Here is a 19,287-nt window from a genome sequence, read left to right on the forward strand (position 1 = left end):
TCAACAATGAAGCATGAACGCTGCTTATCTTTGTTTATGATGACTCCATTTCATGAAAGATGTGTTTCGGCATTTATATTTATTACCTGGGCAATGAAACCAATTTCTATGATTTGTTGCCTCTTACTCCGCTTCAGCTAATCGCTTGTTACATATTTCAGAATGTACAAAGAATTAAACGAAACCTTCTTGTAGCTGCTATGGGTTAAAAATCCGATTGCATTAATGAGCGGAAACCATCACTTCATATTAATGTATGCAGACGAAATTAGTAATTAAATCATACGTACAAGTCTTCTTTACTTTGAATGCATGTCTATTAAGTGATAATTTATATGTCTAATTACTCTTGTACACTGGATATACTGACATAAATTGAACCAATTTTACATTTTAATCTGACTGATTTAAATAAATATTCTGTGTTGATTAACCATATAGAAATTTAAAAAAGAACCCTTTTGACCGACAGTTAAAATCTGAATCGTTTCAGACTTTTATTTATTTTTTTTTTTAATTTTTCAGTTTGAAACCAATATTAAAATTACTCTACGCGGGTTTATTTACTTAAAAAATTCATTAATTCCTGAGTTCTTAAAAAAAGAAAGAGAGAAATAAATGCTTACCAAATATGCTGCTCTCAGACCTCCAGCATCAGCTATATTCTCATCAAGTGTCTCTGCGCCATTTATCTGCAAACGAGCATTATTTCATAATATAAATTGAAAAACACTGTACTCTTACAAGCAGTGGCTTAACGACAATTAGTATCAAGGAAGAATTTCTTTTTTTTCAAATTTTGTGTGTTGTGCCATTATATTAAGTTCTTAATCCTCTGCAAAAATTTTAGAAATCTCTTTAAGTGCCCTCACCCAATATTTTTTGTCTATGTCTCTGCTTATGCTGAATCGAAGAAGTTCCATAAAAAAAATAATAAATAAAAAAATAAATAAATAAATAAATAAAAAATAAAAATAAAAAAAAAATAAAAAAAATCTGAAATGTTTCAGATTTTAAATTACGTTCAAAGGGGCGTTTTTTAACATTTTGTGTGTTACCTTTCTTTATTAAATATCATGTTCCTCGCACTTAAACCATAAGATCCAGTGCAACAGCAATATCGCAAAATAGTTTTAAAACGAGCATATCTTTAGAATTTCCGATACAGAGACTCACGCGCTGGAGATAAAAATGTTTTTTCTGCACAACGTTGCCATTGCTCGCTTTGAAATCCTTGAGTTTGTTAATCAAAAATTCGTCAAAGTTTTAAAAAATAGGAAATCGATCATAAAACAAATTTCAAATTTCAAATTTGGTCTTCCACATGCTCATATTCGTTGGAGGATTACGTTATTCAAAATTCGATGACTCTATGTGCCCTTGTTTTATGACAATACGAGAAATATACATACATTTACGCAGATTTTCATTATTTAATTTCTTCAAATATAATGCAGGACTCTAACATTTTATGGCAACAGTTTGAAAAGTGAACCGACATTTATCCGTCCGACGCAAAATGCCAAAACGAAACTAATAGTCCTTCGGGATTCAAATCCCTTTGGACTAAAAAAAAAAGAAAGAAAGAAAAAAAGATATAATTAGAGAAATATATCAAACTCTAATTTAAGAGAATTATTTTTATGCTTCTGTTTGTATTTCATATCTCTGCTTTTCTTTGGGACTTCACAGAAATTCCAAACATTTCGTATTCTGATGGAAAAAATTTAATTAAGTAAGAAAAGTGTCTGTAATAAAAGACTGTTCTGTAATTTGAAAGCTGCAAAAGACTGAACGCTTCTGTATTATTTTACCTCATAGAGTATTTATTTATTTTATAAACCAGTTATTTTATGTTGATGACCTTTACTGTCTTTCTCACTTTCCGTTTTCCTGCCAGAATGCTAAATTTTGGCTCACGCTTATTCAAATGAGGTAGAAAAAGAGAGTATTTAAAGGAAGGCTTTTAAATGGTAGAATCAGAGTGTGCTGCTAATGAAGATCACGCTACTAATTGATTCTCTTGACAGCAGTTTATCTGCGGCGTTGCGAAATTCTCGCCATTAGGCTTGTCACGCCAGTATTAGGTTGAAACCAGCCTTGCGCGCATTTTGTCTGTATAGCCTTTGAGCTAACTTACAGTTTACTTTGTTCGTTTAAATTCGTCACTTTTGATTTACCCCATAAATGCTAGGTGTTTCTGTAAGCACAAGCTGTGCCTTCTATTAATTTATCTGAGTCAATAAAAGGGCCTTTTACATCCTATCCAAGTCTCTGTTGTAATTTTCAAGACACATCAGCCAGAAGTCGCTTAAGTCATTCATTTTATGTTGCCAAAGAGGCTGAGACTCTAGAATACTGAAGTTTAAAAATATTTAGTTTCACGTGTTTTTTTTTTTTTTTTAATTTTATTTTATTTTCATGAAAAGGCCTCATTGAACCGCTGGTGTTGCGTTGCCGCAACGGTCAAAATAAATGCGTATATAAATATAACTACCTAAGATATTTTATACCAGCAGATGATTTTGTGTAGGGAATATTATTAAGATTATCTTTGTAAAAAATATTTGCCTTCAACAATCATTTTGTTTGTAATAATTAATCTCATACTTTAAGCAAAATTTTCGACCGGGTATATTTGCTGAAAATATTTAACGAAAGAATCGCCGTCTTTATGAGTCATCATTAAGGGAAAACAGGTGTTGCGCTGACGCAACGTCGGCAGAAAACGGGTAATTAATCTCCTTTTTCACTCATCCCTTTCGATGTTCTGGTTGTTTAAAAATGCCTAGAACGAGGTATCTTACATTAGAAGAAGCCCTTCAAAGATTTTTTGATGAAGAAACAGATGATGATAATGTTAATAATGACCAGAATGAAACTGATATTGTTGTTGTTCCCCCAGAAATTGCAGAGGCTAGTGACGAAGAAGAAAGGAATAGCAATGGTTTAAATAATGACATGATATTTAACCTGACGATACTGCTGGGGAAGTTGAAATTCACGTAAGAAGTAAGTTTCAGCCTTCTAAAAGCATTTATAGTCATAATAAAAAGTTTAAAAAGTAGAAGCTTGAAATGGATAAAAAAGAACTGTTAGTTATGTCTCAGGAAGAACATGAAGAAAAAGATAAAGAGAAATTATAAAAGACAAAATACAAGGTAACACTAGTGCACAGATTTTCGATTTTCTTGTTGGTTTAAACATTTACTCTCTTCTCGTTGAACAGACAAATATATACGCTCAGTGAAAAAAAAAAAGAATGCCCAGAATTTATTGCACCTGAAGCCTATATCAGAAGATTTATTGAAATATTATTGCTTACAGGATATCATTCTTTACCTCAACAAAAAATATATTGGTCTTTTGATAAGGACATTTCTGTTTCTGTTGTACGAGAATCGATATCACGTTTGCAATACAGGAATATGAAGCAGAATTTGCATTTGACAATAGTCAAATTGACAAAACTGATAAATTATATGAGGTGAGACCATATCTAAAATTACTAAATATCACCACTTTTTTTCTGGAAATATAAAGTCTCTTTTAGATTTCAGACGCGAGAATGCATTATTCCTTTTGCAAACTCCTATTGAGAGTGTAGAATTAACCAGAAATAGATCAGCAACAGGAAGACCTAGTAAATTCAGCATTCAAAAACCATTGCATGAGATGGTAAACATTTTATCGTAAAGTCCGTTGATAACAAAAGATTTTGTTGTAAAGAGTACCACAGCCAGACTGTTTATAGATGCAAAGCATGTAATGTAGCTTTACATCATGATTGTAATCAAGCTTTTCATGCTTGAATCTTTCAATTGAAATAATCTGTATTTGTAAAAGAAATAAAATGTATATTTTAATATTAAATTAATTACAAGTAAAGTGATTTGTAGATTTATAAAACGTTATACAGCTAAAAAGTAATCCTGCGCTCCACTCAAAAAAAAAAAACATCACACGAGTGCAATCCTACTCACTAAACATCCGTAGTCTTATTCCGCTGACGTTGCGCGAACGCAACACTCGCTTTTTCCACAGGTAAGAGCATTTTTTTTTTAATTTTCAATGTAAATGTATGTTATAAATGCTTAATTTAATATTTGTTATTATTTTCATGAGAAAAGAAACATTCCTTGTAGTTTTGGCGGTTTAATAGGTTAAGCCTTTCAGACTTCTCATTCAATTTATGTTGCCAAAGACTCTGAGACTCTAGAACCTCATACTTAAATACTGGAGTTTAAATTATTTAGTTTCACGTGTTTTTTTTTTTTTCTTCTTTTTTTTTCATGAAAAGGCCTCATTGAAGAAATGCATTTTATTCGTACAGATCTTGTTGCATGTTTTTAGAAATTATGGCTTTAATTAAAAACATATCTTTACATCTCTCATAATACTTTCTTTCTAAGAGCTAAGAGATTCTTAGGTTATTCATTTAAGAGCTAAGATTAAAAAAAAATAAAAGTGGAATATTCTGTACAAAAAATGCATTATTTACTTTTATATTTTATTCTTAACTATTACAACTTTTGTATTTCATTCTTAAGTGTTATATTTCATTCCTTCGTCTTTCAGAGTTTTCTTACTAGTAAAAGCAGTAACAAACTTTGCTAAGTCATTTGCTTCTATACAGAGTTTCTTGCCATCCTATTTTGAATCCTTTCTTTACAGAGTATGTGTATTAGTTGTTCATGTAACAAATAAGTAAAGGAGATTGAATACAGAACACTGGCAGCTCATATGGAGTTTATGGCTTCTGATAACAGAACAATTTCGTAAGTTCTTGGCTTCTTGTTTTTTAGTGGCGTAAATGAAAATATTTAAAAATTCTTCCAGAGCACTTGGAAGATTTCTAAAGGTAAATATTTGAGAATTAACTATAAGGTATTTCTCCCGCTTACCTAGCGTGCCCTCGTGGTGTAGTGGTGGTCAGCCCACTGAGATGGTATTTCAGAGGTCCGTGGTTCGATTCCCCGGCGAAGGCCATTGCTAATTTTTCATCTCTCTGGCCTCAAAATAACCTAATGTCTCTATACACCTTTAAAATAATTCTCCAGGAGAATATCATTAATAACTACAGACTTTTAAAATCAATAATATCTACAGACTTTTAAAAGGTCGAAGCAACAAAAATTCCTTACTTTCTCCCCCATTTAAAGGATGACTAGAAAGCGTTATGAGATCCAATTCTCCAAATCAGTTACAGATGTGGTGCTCGCAGAAAACATCGTGAAGAAAACATCGTAAGAGAGAAGAAAGCAAGGAGAAAACATCGTAGTTCTAAAACATCGTGGTATAAAACGTCGTCGTCGAATATTAAGCGGTTCAAAAACTTCGCAGCTTTGAAACAGCGTCGTAGAAGATATCGTAGTAAAAAGTAAAGCATCTGTAAATCATTCCACAACGATAACTTCGCAGACATATGTTTCTAAAGTTTTAAATATGTAAATCCATATTTGCATAATGCAGATTTACTGAATGTGGCATTCCTTGACTTAATTATTTTATATTTTGATATACAGAAAACATTTTAAACAACTAATTTACACATTTCAAGTGTTAAAAATGCGTTAATGATTTTTACTTATAGATTTATTATTTTAGAATCATAATCTACTAATCATGCAAAAATTTCTTTGAACTGGAATTTTTCTACGTAAGTCATATTACTAATAAGCTGAGTGCCAGTACCGAAGAATGCCATTGTTTTCTGGGACACAAATTCTAAAAGATCCTGTGAATAAAGTGTACCTTTTGTAAAAGAATTTTCATTAATCAAACTTTTTTACGATAGGTTATTTATCAATGCTCTTCCTTTAATTTGAAAACAAAAAAAATTTTATTTTCAACTGTCACTCCAGTTTTTGTTCCAAGTAAATTTAAATGCTTCGCTCTCCATATCGCCCTATATCTGTTTACAAGTAATACACCTATATCTGTTTAGGAGTAAATGTTTACGAAAGAAAGGACACATTAAGATATTTGTGGGTACAATACAAAAATGTACATAATGTTCCTCACCAACATATAAGAATTATCTCCACCGCTTGTGTAATTCATTCGATACTTTGAATACTGTTGTATGAAACAGTCAGATTTCTGTTCGAAGTTTCTCTCCGTATAATCACTCCACCAATTGACACTGTTACCGTTTCCATCGAACTGTCGACCTATAAAATTACGACAAGTATTTAAAGCAATATTGGAAACGAAGTAAAAAAAATTATGATTCACTTAGAGCAGGCATTTCTGTCAAAAACTATTATTATATGCAGACATGTTCCTGGCGGATATACAACGAATGCCTCGCACGTAACTGCATAATTTAGGGCCGCCAAATTCGGTCGTTATCATGTAAAATGTAAGTCACCTGCGCAAGCGTAAATACATTATCCAATGATTTTTTTTCTGTCAAAAGGCGGTAAAGAAACAGTTTTGCCCAAAGGCCAAAATAAATTATGAAATTATATATTTAAATTTAGACTTAAAAAAATGGAAAGTAAGACTATAAATACGACTACTTCTTTTACTCCCATTCCTTCACCTCTTCATGTTTACTTATAATTATTTTAAAATTTTTCTTTAAAATTCGTTTTTAATTTCAGTTTATACATTTTAGAATTGGTACTTACATTGTTTACTTAATTGGAATTGGTGTTGACTTGAATTGAAATTGAATTGACTTGAGTGGAAATTGAGTTGAATTGAAATTCTTAGTTTTAGCTAAATGAGCACAAGAGTATTTTCCTTTCATTAATTTAAATTTAGACAGGAGTACAGGTGACAGGTGACGGAGAACGGGGGCACCTGTTGTCTACCAGAGGTAAGCAGGTGCTTACCGCTTCACCTCCATTATCCAGAGCTTATTGATGAATTTAAGGATTTAGGCGAGAAACATGGCCTTACAGGGGCTGTACGATAGATACAGCTTTAGGAACAGAGGGTGCAAGAACCATATTGTAATGCCAGCATATAAAACAGAGAACATAAAACATAAATGTAATACAATAACTAAGTAGTGCAATATTAAAGTATATAAGCAGTAAGTAAACATGGGTACACACACAGAAAAAAAAAATACTGTACGCAGGTGCTCGACCCCCAGGAACGAATCTGATTACAGTTTAAAATACATACGTTTAACCGTATAATTGTCTTTCGATTGTACCCAGTGAAAAAAACAACTTGGATAGCTTATAAACAAAATGAGAAAAATAAGTTTGACACATATATGCAAATTCCACAGAGCTTATGACTAATTTCACTCAAAACATATTTCTTAATTTTTTTTTTTTTTTTTACGAAATGAAATTAAAACTGCCAAGGGGTCCAGGTTCGAGTCCCAGCGAGGATATTGCCCATTTTCACATCTCCTGCTTCAAACTAACCTAATAAATCTACAGTACGTGGTGCCCGAATTAAAAGGTGGTAGACGTTAATTCATAATCGCCAGGATTTGGAGATTTGGTCTCCTAATCTCCAGTCACTTTTAAAAAAGGGGAGTATTTAAGGTATTTTCTCCCTTCTTTCAGCACGCCTTCGTGGTATAACGTTAGCACACTCGGCGTGTAGTCCAGTGGTCCAGATTCGAGTCCCGGCGAGGGTTATTGCACATTTCTCACGTCTCCTTCTTCGAAAGGACCTATTGACTCTACAATGGCACTCGAACTGAAAGGTGGTGGGCAATAATTCGTCACCACCAGGTTTTGGCGTATTGAGTACCCTAATCTGCAGTCACCCTTTAAAAAAGGAAAGCATATAAGGCATTTTCTCCCTCCATCCACCATGCTTTCGTGGTGTAATGACACTCGACAGGTATTCATGGCACTCAGCGCGTATTCCAGACATCCACGTTCGAGTCCCGACGAGAGCATTAAACATTTTTCACTTCTCCCTGTTTCAAAATAACGTAATGACTCTGCAGTACATAGATGGAAAGCCCACACACGTATGCATAAATGCAACAGATGCATATACCACACATAGGCAGAATAGAAGGTTACGTTTTATTCCATACAGAAGACATATATTAAAAGGTTACGTTCGCAAGTCTTTTTATAATGCTGTTCATTCGCATCCAAAAAGAGTAGATGCTCATCGTTTTGCTGATACCTGGTCGAACCTAGTTAGGAAACAGAATGTACTTCCGTAATTATTTCTACTGATAATTGAGAGAGTTGTTGACAAAGCTTTGAAAATTATGCTGAAACTCATACAAATTACCTGATTATTCAGACTATTATTATGTGCTAATTTAGGAAGCATCATTTAAGCTTATCTGAGGAAAATTTTGTAAATACAGGCAGCTTTGTAAAGTTATGCAATAACCTGAAAAAGAACGACAAAATGGCTAAAAATAATTAAAAGTCTTGAAATTTGAATGCAGAACGAATAAAAGCAAACTGCATTGTGTGGCATTATGCAAACGAGTAGCGCTGCCACCGCTTTACATAAATCGATACAGCTTAAAACCATCTGTTTAGGAGGGAGCTGCTGTTCAATGAATGAAGGCATGTTAAACAACTTGGAGATCGCCAAACTGTAAAAATGAGTTCGAATTACCAGCAAAATTACGTTTTAGAGCCGCAGGCCGACTAGGAGCAGGTCAACGACAGTCATGCGTTGCAAGATGGCTAAATGTCAGCCGTTTTGCGGTAAGCTAGCTGTGAAACCAATTTCTAATCACTGGTTTAGCCTCTCGAATACCTAACGAAAATAGTCCAAAAGTTATTACTTTTGCAGGTGACCGATATTTGCGACTTATGGTATATTGAAACAGGAATGCACTGTATCTCAGTGTAGATCCAAGCTTATTTATGCTACAAGAAGGACATTATCAGCCATGACAGTAAGCAGAAGGTTACATGAAAGAGAGGTATGTATGCTACTCCACCGAAATCATGTGTTCCGTTTGCATCCCGCCACCGGATAGAGCATTTGAGTTAGGCACGGAATCATCTAAACTGGACTGAAAAATAGGGAAGAATTATACTATTCACTGATGAGTCTCTCTTTGTTTTACAAAGTGATTTTCGATGAGTTTATATACGGAGAGCAGCTAACACTCGATATCTTTCGTCTAACGTACGGTAAAGAAATACCTGTGCAGGAGGTGAGGTTATTGTATGAAAAGGAGTAACTTTAGTTGAGTGCACAGACCTATATGTGGTGCCACATGGAACTCTGAGTGACCAGAGATACAGAGATGACATACTGGATCCTGCCGTTCATCTGTGTGCTGCCGCAAATGGTGACACATTCATTTTGCAAGCAGATAATACTCTCCACACACAGTTCGCTTTGTACTCCACTTTCTTGAAGAAGAAACTATAGTCTAAATTAAGTGGTCAGCATGCTCAGTGAGCATTGCTATCCATGCAGCTCATTGACATCATAAACAGCATGAGACATCGCTGTCAGACTTATGTTTCTGTTAGAGGTTACCAGACTCACTATTCAGAAAGCTTTTCGCATTTAATTTTCATGACCGAATTTAGGAGAAGGTATGCTCCTGATGATATCATAAACTATAAAATATTCTGTATAATATTTTCCTGTATTTACAGGCGGTGCAATAAATATATTCCCAAGTTTCATTTAATATGCTTGTAGAAACATTAGGTATTTTTGAAGCAGGAGTTCATGAAAAACGATCAGTACCCTCGCTGAGACTCAATCCTGGACCTCTCGAATACGTGCCGAGGCTGCTAACCATTAGACTACAAAGGCATGCCGGAAGGAAGGAGAAATGTGCCCTGTTATGACCATAATACCAACTTGTTTGGATTAGGGAACCCAATCGCCAAATCCTGGTGGTAAAAAATCAGCATCCACCACATTTTTAGTTCAGGCACTACTGTAGAGTCATTACGATATTTTGATGCTGGATACGTGGAAAGTGTGCAGTGCCCTCGCCGGGACTCGAATCTTGGACATATCGAATACGCGTCGAGTATGCTAACCGTTATACCACGAAGGCATTCCGGAAGGAGGGAAAAATAGCTTATGAGCTTGCATACTTTTTGAGCTATTGTCAGTTTTCTGCTTGTTGCTTAAATTTTGAAAATCAGTGTATTTGAGCACATTGACTAAGACCATTAAATGCAGATATCTGTTTGCAATCCACAGCTATACTTTGCTGAATCATAACATTATATATGTATGATTGTATATGTGTATATTTGTATATCTACCTTTAAAGATATAAAATTGGCTAAGTTTTTTAAGGAACTACTGAAAAAACGAAGCCAATAACATCAGCGGGCTCGTTTGTTTGTTCCTGATTATACCACGCTGAAGTTGCAATAGCCTTAATTTCTTTTGAATAGAATATTATTTTTAATCTAACAAGTAAGTGGGTTTTAATAGAACTATATGCACAATTTTCCGAAAGATCGCATCATAAACTTTTCTAACAGCAGTTGAAAGAATTGTTTCCCCTTTATTTGCGAAATTATTATTTACTAAGTGTAGCAGTTACATGTTTCTTTGTCTCCGATTGTCCTTTTACGATATGAAATACTAGTTGTTTACAGTAACATCTGTAGAAAGGTTTCACTAATTTGCATTATGATCTTTGAAGTTCTTTACTCAATCGATCTCATGCTAATTTGCCTGTCATCTACTTGATAGTCATTTTTTCAATGAGTTTTAAGAGATTCCAAAACTGTAGTGAGTTACTAAATAATGAGCAAATATTAATGATACAGTTGTTCTAATATACGAAAATCTGCTTGATTTTTACGAGGATTAGCGTTTCATTTAGAGAGCTCTGTGATATTTTAGTTATCGAAAGTCTCAGTGGTTGGTTTGGATGAAATTTTACGCTGTTAATGTAACAGTCTGTAACAAAACAAATCCATGAACAATATCTATCTACACTCACTGGCGGATCAAGCATTATACAACATTAAATAATATGAGAGGATTTGCGAAGGTTGCAAATGAGGAGAGAAAAGGTGAATAATTCCACATCAGTGATATTTACCTGGGAAGATTGTTTTGTTGTTTCTGAAAATTGAATAGCAATCGCGAAATCGTAATACCTTTACATCAGTAATAGATTTTGATGAAGTAATAGGAAAGAATTTATTTTTTATCTTCCCAATTATGTCTTTACACCTTTCAGCAATTTTACAGCAAACTGCGACAAGCAAATAACGGGATTGCGCATGCAATAGGCTTAATGAATCGTAATAAGAATGGAATGTAGTTGACTTTAATACCTCCAGTACAAGTGGAGCCATAATTGCAGGTCTTGCATAGTTTTTGTTAATCCTTGTTGAAACGGACGTTGTTTTATCGGAGTGCCGCGATCATGATAAGTTTAAAAATTTAGCAGCGCATTTATCTCCATTTCCTCGTGAAATTAAAAAAAAAAAAACTTCCGATTGAATGTTTCAATTTTTGACTAAGTGCTTGGCGATAACTGAGAAAATTAAGGATATTTCTGCGTTTGAGTATTTTGATGATGATAGGCAAGACGAACATTGACACAGAGACAATAAAAAAAAATGTTGCATAAGGATTTGCAAATGACGAAAGTTGGTGCAAAAATAGCGCATAAAAACCTCATACGTTAGCAAAAAGAGAATAGAAAAAACGTCTGCTCTGACATCACGGAACAATTTACAGCAGAGTCTGAACTCATAGAAAAAGTCTTGAGATGTGACGAAACATAGATTTTTTAATACAAATCTGAAGAAAAGTGTCAATCCATGCCCTGGAGGACCTCCTTCTTTGCCAAAGAGCAAAAAGCTCGAATAAGCAAGTAGAAAATGAATGTCATGTTCATCATTATATTTTCCCCCGGTATTAAGGATGTCATCGTGCTTGAGTGGGGACCTCAGGGCCAAACGGCAAACCAGATTAATTAATATCATGACCAAGCTGAGGGAAAGGAAAAGACAAATTTGTGGAAAAACTCATGGATGCGAACTCAGGACAACGCCGGCGCACATCTGTGAAACAATTCCTAGCGGGCAAGAGAATTACTGTGCTCGAATAACCGCTATATTCACAAGACCTAGCCTAATGTGAATTCTTTCTGTTTCGAAAAGAGAAAAGTGTATTAAAGGGAAAATATTTTCAGTCTGTAGGAGAGGTCATTGCAAAAACGGCAGATTTGCTGAAGTAACTGACACTCAAAAAACCTGCAGCATTACTTCGAACAATAGAAAAGACGTTAAGAGGTGTACAGGCAGGTAAAGGAAGTATGTTGAAGGGAATTAACAGCTATTTGTAATAAGTTTTCTATAAGGCATATTTTTTAGTCTAATCCCGTTATTTAATTGTCACGCTACGTATTTCAGTCACAGTCCAATAATAACGCAATGAAGTGCGCTGGGTCTACAAGACCTAAGAAATTAGATTTTTCATAAAAAAATTCTAGAAATTTTTAAATTTCTACTGTTGTGCAGAAAGCCCTTATTAATGAGATGCACCAGTTTCGTTGGAAGAGGAATTTTTTACAATTTACATTTAATTACAGACCTACTGCGGTAATACCGAAGACGAGATTCACGATTAAGATAAAAGTACGTTTAGAGCTAGGAAAGTTATAAAATATAGAAGAGAGTAATGATTAATATTTTAATAAACAGAAAAGTGTTATTCATAATTTGAGTTCAAACTCTAGTAAAAAAAGTTGATTCGAACATTTTTGTTTTTTATTTTATAATTTTTATGTATTATGGTTTACAGTCAAAATTGCTTACTGTTGTAGATAAAAGGAACTCTCAGAAACTGTGACATCATCTGCTGTAACGGCTGTTACAAGACGATGTTTTTCTTAACTTTTCGTATTTTTGCAGAGAAGAATTTTATTTTGCGCCCAATGTTTGCGAAAGTAATTTCTCTAAAGCTCTACGGTAAACAGATTTAGATTTTTTTTCACATGCCCGTTTAATTTGCAATCCAGTTAATACAACCGCGGTTAATCGAGAGATGACTGTACTTTTATATCCTTCAGACTCATTAGATCCAGTGTAGGTTTATGGAGTATCTTAAGACTTTATTATATAGTGTGCAAATATAAGGCAATGTTTTCCTAACTTATTACTTGTAAAATTGCCGTATTTTTAAAATGGTAGAAATTTTAGCTCTTTCTCCAACTTTCAAGGAGCTGTATATACGCAATATATTTAATACATATATATTCGCTGATGTTTCAGCTTAAGAAAAACTGCTTTACCTGTGCCAAGAAATGCATGTGTTAACTCATGACCAATCAAGGAGCCGAGAGCTCCAAAATTCAGGTAACTGAAATAAATATGTGAATAAAACATTTAAATTAAAGTATAAATGAAAGAAGTAAGATAATTTCAGCTAAAACTAAATTAAAAATATATTAACTAGTCTACTGATTAATAAACTTGTATATATATATATATCTAATAATAAATACTGTAATAAATTCTTACTTTGGTAGAGTTTTGTCGAAAAAAGGTTGGTGAAATAATCCTGCTCGTAAAACTGCAAAAAATAGATCTTTTGATGAATATTAAGAGGAAATAAATAAATAAAAAAATAAATCTCATTAATTTCCTTATTTTGAAATTAAATTCAAAACTATTCAGCGCCACGTTTATAAAAATATCTACCTTTTAATATATCAGAGATTTAACTGCAAATTGTATTACGAAACGATTTTTTTAGTTTTTATAGACAAATTAAGAATCGAAAAATTTAAATTATGAAAGAACACAAAAACAAAACAATTTCTATTTTTAACATCATAACAAGAGACTTGTATATGGCTAAATCTTATAAAATTTTCGTTTTATAAAATATTGCTGAAAATGGATAAATCGTTATGCAAAAGAGAAATAATCTGACAAAAACTCAAGACAAAAATTTTAATAAATACAGAAAAATTAAATATGTAAAAACATTTACAATATATTCGAAGAGAAATTTTGTCGTTTCAAAAAAAATTCTTCAGTTGTGTATTAGTGAAGCATATTGTATTCTAGGAAAAGATTCCTGAATCTAGAAATATATCGTTATTTGTAGGAAATCCTGATTTGTTTTTAATATTCATGTTAAGTCAGAGTATTATTCATTTCCCTCCTTGACTGAATGTTATGAAAACGATATTGAAAACAATAGTCTCTTAAGTATGGCTAATGGCCCTAATATCGTTTTATGGTTTGGTAGCTGAAAATAAATAGTCTTTATTTAATTACTTATTAATTTCTTGATACTTGAATCTAAAACAAATTATTATATTCATGTGATTTAAAATAAAATAAAATTTTAGTAAAAATTATGAAAATTGTTTTTTGTGAATATATCCAAAAGCAATCGCATAGTTAAAAGTAATAATGTTTACAATTATGAGCAGCTGTCACATAGAATGCTAATATATTATTCGTAAATTAAATAATTAATCTCTTTCTTTTTTTGAAAGAGAAATCACTATTTTCAAAAAGATATTTAGAGAATCTTAAGTAGCTTAACTCATATCAGTTTGAGGGGAAGAAAAGATAAAAGCATTTGTGCACTGAACAATGTTTTGAAAAAAATTAAATCTTTCTTTAAGAAACATATATTTTGACAAAAGTAACTAACATTTGACAGTCATTCCAGTTGTTGTTATTTTACTAAATGAAGTTACTAACGTTCGAAAATTATTATTATCGAGGTTAACAAGATTTAAAGTATGAATTAAGAACGAGAAAAAGAACTCACCAATGCTATTATCTTTATGATTATAAGTGGGATTCACAAGAATTTCCTTCGCATGCCTTTCCAGCCTGAAAATAATTACATAGCGAACAAATATAAAATTTATTTTTCTTCGCATCTATTTTCTCTTATAATAAACTTTCCTATCAGTTCATTGATGGATATAAAGTTTTTCAAATGAAAACCAAAAACACAGCAGAAAACAACGCTATTCACGTGCATTTTTATTTAAATTTTAAATGCAGAGAATTATGCGTTAAACCTTTAAATACATACAAACTTTTAAATACAAAAAATTATGTGTACCTTGACATAAAACACATGTATATACGCCGTTTCTACTAGAAGTGGCGCAACCTCTGCATTACTAACAAAATAAATTATACAAAATCGTAACAAAAAAAAAAAAGTATTTTTCAGGAAAGCTATTGAGTGTATCTCTGTCTTCGTTGAAACGGTATATTCATGAAGCAAGGTGTTTATATTAATCTTCTTTACGTTTTGGGAGAAAATAAGAAGCAATTTTTAGGGATGAAAAGAACTGAGATTACGATTCATATTTTAAAGTCCAGTGTAATTATGCAAAAACTGATTTTTGTTAAAAAATACAATCTTCATATTTTGAGATCGATTGTTGCAGAAACTGATTGAAAACTTAAACATTAAGAGTTTATTTTCAGTTTCATCAAGATAGAGGAAAGTTTGGGGGATATAACCGGCTAACAAACCAACTAATCTACTATTAATCTACAACTACTACTGTAGAGTCATTAGGTTAATCGGAAGCAGAAAAGTTAAAAATATGCAACCGCCTTCGCCGGGAATCGAACCACGAAACTCTGGAATACCGGCCCAGCGTGCTACCGTTACACCACGAAAGCACGCTAGGGGAGAAATATCTTATACTACAACAATCTACAACTGCTGTTAATCTATAACTACTACAACTAATCTACATTTCCAGACCTTTCAAAGAATAAGATTGTTGTTGCTGTACTTAACTGCACTTATCTTGGATCAGTTTCAAATCCTATCCATAAATTATATTAGTGGAAAGAATATCGTCTGTTGTTCGCCAAGGCCTTGTGTACTTTGAAATGACAATACGATTTTCTCTAATTTCATTCCAGGTTTAGTGAAGAACACTCCATTTTCCACTCTCTTCAAAGAACTCTCTTTCCCCACCACAACTTCTCAATGGAAGTTTTGGCCCAAAGGCTTTAAACACTCTCCATGACGTAAATATACTATACGCTTAAAAAGATCTCTGCCATCTTTGGGAATCGAGCCTGGGTCTAAAGCTATGGAAGACCTCACCATTAGCCCCTAAACGTATCAGGAAGACATTCAGAAATGAAAAGTTTTCTGCTTCTGAAAGAGAGGAACCTGTATCTGACTGTCGTTAAAATTTAAACATATCAGTTGCACACGTAAGACGGTGAACATCGCTCACTCTCATGCGACGTTGAATAAAGTTTCGCTTAATTTTGTGCTGGACGGCTTCTTTTAAATTAGACATGCCCCTCGAATTTTTTATATGTACTTGGATTTTAAATTAAACCAGACATGTACACGTGTGTAGTCGGAACGCTACAATCCAGCAAAAACTAAAATTTGATGGAGGTATTTATGTAACATATATTTCCATATATGGAACAGCACCATCTTGCATCAACATGAAGGATGGCGTCATCAAATATAGCCCATCACTGTTGTAACTATGGAATGAAGTCAACATTTTACAATAGCATCCATCTGTGACATTATACAGCTCTAAACTTCATAGATTCCCATAGAAGAAGTATGGCCAAAGATCTAAGGCGTCAGCTGTGATGCGGTATTGCACAAATACTCCCTCTTTCCCTATCGGCAGAGGCACCATCAAGGGAAAGTATACTATGACACATAATTCTTCAAATTCCCATTCCTAAATGTGCTTCATGAGCCAGCAGTATGCTCTATGGCCAACTATTATAACAGATATAGCACTTAAGGAATACGTTCGTTAAGACTTAATATGTGAAAAGCTGATTTTCCTCAGCCCCAAAGTGTGAATATTGTGAAACATAATGTGTAACTTCCGGACAGCATTTTAGAAAACATAGAGTTTGGAACACCGACAGCTTGAGAAGCTATCCATGTAGCTAGATTTCAATCTTCATTCATCCCGTTATTCACTAATGGAACGAGTTTGGGTTGGTCATTAAAATCATTATCGGTTACAAGTGGTGCTCGTAGCTTCTTCAGTTTTGTGCTCTGTTTTCACTTAAACAGAATACCAATCTCAAATAGAATTCGAATAAACTATTATTTGCATTCGAAAGATGCAATCTTCAGCGGCATTTGTATTGTCCTTGATTGTCTCACCATGATGTTTCGATAAAACTTTCACATTCCTCCGCATATAGTTACATGTGGCCTCCGTACAAGTAGCCGAGCAGTTAAGTTCTGCTGAATATTGGTTGTTCGGCCAGACTTCGAGGTCGAGGCAAACGAGCTGGCTACATAAATGGTTTACATGCTAGTCTTATTTCTTTATTAGTTTGCTCACGCTGATGTAGTCTAGAGTTCCAAGTGGCATTTCAAGTGTGTTTGTGGTTCCTTTCATTGCGCAGGTCACTGTGGTGCGAAATCGTAAATGCTGCTATTCGACATTTTTCGAAATCTTTTTACCGTAACTGTAGCTGGGCGCATTCTTAGCATTTGAGCCTATACTTTGCAGTCTGTTTACCTCGAATTTTATTTCAATTCTCTGAGCCGTCCGGTCGCTAGGGGCTCATATTATAAGGGTAGTTACATTACGATCACTCTTTATTGCTTCACTTCGCATCTGTGTTAATTGAAGTTTTAGCGTCAGATGATTAAATTTTATTTGCCATGAAGGCTAGTTGTTTTCTTTTAGATTTCTTTTAGATCTTTAAAATTATACGTTAAACAAATCCCCTTTATTCCCTTTAAAAATGCTGCAGTAAAAAATGTCTTCTTTAAAATCTCAAGCTTGATCCATTTTTAAATTCTTATTAATTTTTTTATAAAACATTATTTTATTTAGGTTCGAGGACACAAAAGAATCAAGTACCATGTTAAGAATAGCTCGGAGAATGCTTAGGAAAACATGTAAAATCATTATTAAATAAATTATTTTAAATAATAAATTGCGTATACTGACCATATTTAAGCTCTTCACAGTAATACAAAGTACTTTGTATTACTGTGAAGAGCATTATATCAGCTCTTCACAGTAATACAAACTGCAATAAGCAGTTACAGATCTACTAAGAACGTTAAACTCAATTCAACTCTTTTGAAGATTTCTTGGCAAATTTGACGATAGTAAGTAGTCGCTAAACCCATTATCAGCTTGGAGATATCTCGCCGAATTAGCGAGACAGCCATTTACGCGGTGCCTGCTGATAACATCGAGGCAAAAACATCACGAACGAAAACGTCGCGGAGAAAACAACGCAAGGCGAAAACGTCGTGCTACAAAACATCGTGGGAGAAAACATTGCAAAGAGAAAACATCGCAGTTCTAAAACATCGTGGTACAAAACATCGTCGTCGAAAATATCGTGGTAAAAAATAAAGTATCTACAAATCATCGCATGACGATAACATCGCAGACATGCTTTTTTCAGGTTTTAATAATCGTAAATGGATATTCCCATTATGATTTGTGAGTGCAAGATGTAAAGAAGGATAATTTTTACTTTCACATTTTTTTATTAACTAATAAATTTTTACTGAAAAAGTAAGAAGGAAACTTAAGCATAGAAAATTAAATGCAACTTATAGATTATACTTTTCATGAAAAATTACCAGTAAAACTTTATAAACTTTATAAAAATTATTTATTAATGGCCTTTGTTAGTTAACTATGTCGGTTTAAAATTCTATTAAGTGCTATAAGTTGCACTAATTTTCTATGCTTAAGTTTCCTTCTTATTTTCTCAGCAAAAATTTATTAGTTAGTAAAAAATATGGAAGTAAAAATTATCCTTCTTTCCATCTTGCGCTCACAAATCATTATGGGAATACCCATTTACAGTTATCAAAGCATGTCTGCGGAAAGCATGTCTGCGATGTTATCGTCATGTGATGATTTGGTAGATACTTTATTTTTTACCCCGATCTTTTCGATGACGATGTTTTTAAACTGCGAAGTTTTTGAACCGCTTTATTTTCGACGACGATGTTTTGTACCACGATGTTTTAGGACTGCGATGTTTTCTCTTTGCGATATTTTCTCCCACGATGTTTTGTAGCACGAAGTTTTCGCCTTGCGTTGTTTTCTCTGCGACGTTTCCGTCGGCGATGTTTTCGGCTGTAACCATTTACGCAGTGTTTCATACTTTTCCGACAAGCTTCGCTTCTTTACATTTTCATGCTAAATTATACAAAAAATGCAAACATTTAGCTTATAATTTCATTAAAATTGTTTATATATGTACAAAATTCATTACAATATTCGTTAGTTAAAATACTACCTTGTGTAAATGACTAACTTTTGGAATCTGGTTAAGCTATTTAGTGGCAGAATTTCTGCATATAGTAGTGAATCTCCGTGAAAAATAGTCCCACCACTGGCCGAACGGT

At 33.4% G+C, this 19,287-nt stretch overlaps 1 protein-coding gene across 2 annotated transcripts in view; it reads right to left on the minus strand.

Moving 5' to 3' along the window:
* Positions 1–19,287, minus strand: part of LOC118195655 (neprilysin-2-like) — a 104,927-nt gene that overhangs the window by 15,797 nt on the left and 69,843 nt on the right. For both annotated transcript variants that reach the window (XM_085814285.1, XM_035366982.2), the window contains 5 exons: positions 14,695–14,759; positions 13,425–13,476; positions 13,196–13,263; positions 6,025–6,173; positions 627–692 (listed from right to left, as the gene is read on the minus strand). In XM_085814285.1, coding sequence (XP_085670411.1) covers positions 627–692; positions 6,025–6,173; positions 13,196–13,263; positions 13,425–13,476; positions 14,695–14,759 — 400 coding nt within the window. The remainder of the gene's footprint in view (positions 1–626; positions 693–6,024; positions 6,174–13,195; positions 13,264–13,424; positions 13,477–14,694; positions 14,760–19,287) is intronic.

This window comes from Stegodyphus dumicola, chromosome 4 (genome assembly GCF_044657685.1).
Source record: "Stegodyphus dumicola isolate Sdum_Otavi_A_Nest chromosome 4, ASM4465768v1".
In the NCBI taxonomy this organism is placed as follows: Eukaryota; Metazoa; Arthropoda; class Arachnida; order Araneae; family Eresidae; genus Stegodyphus; species Stegodyphus dumicola.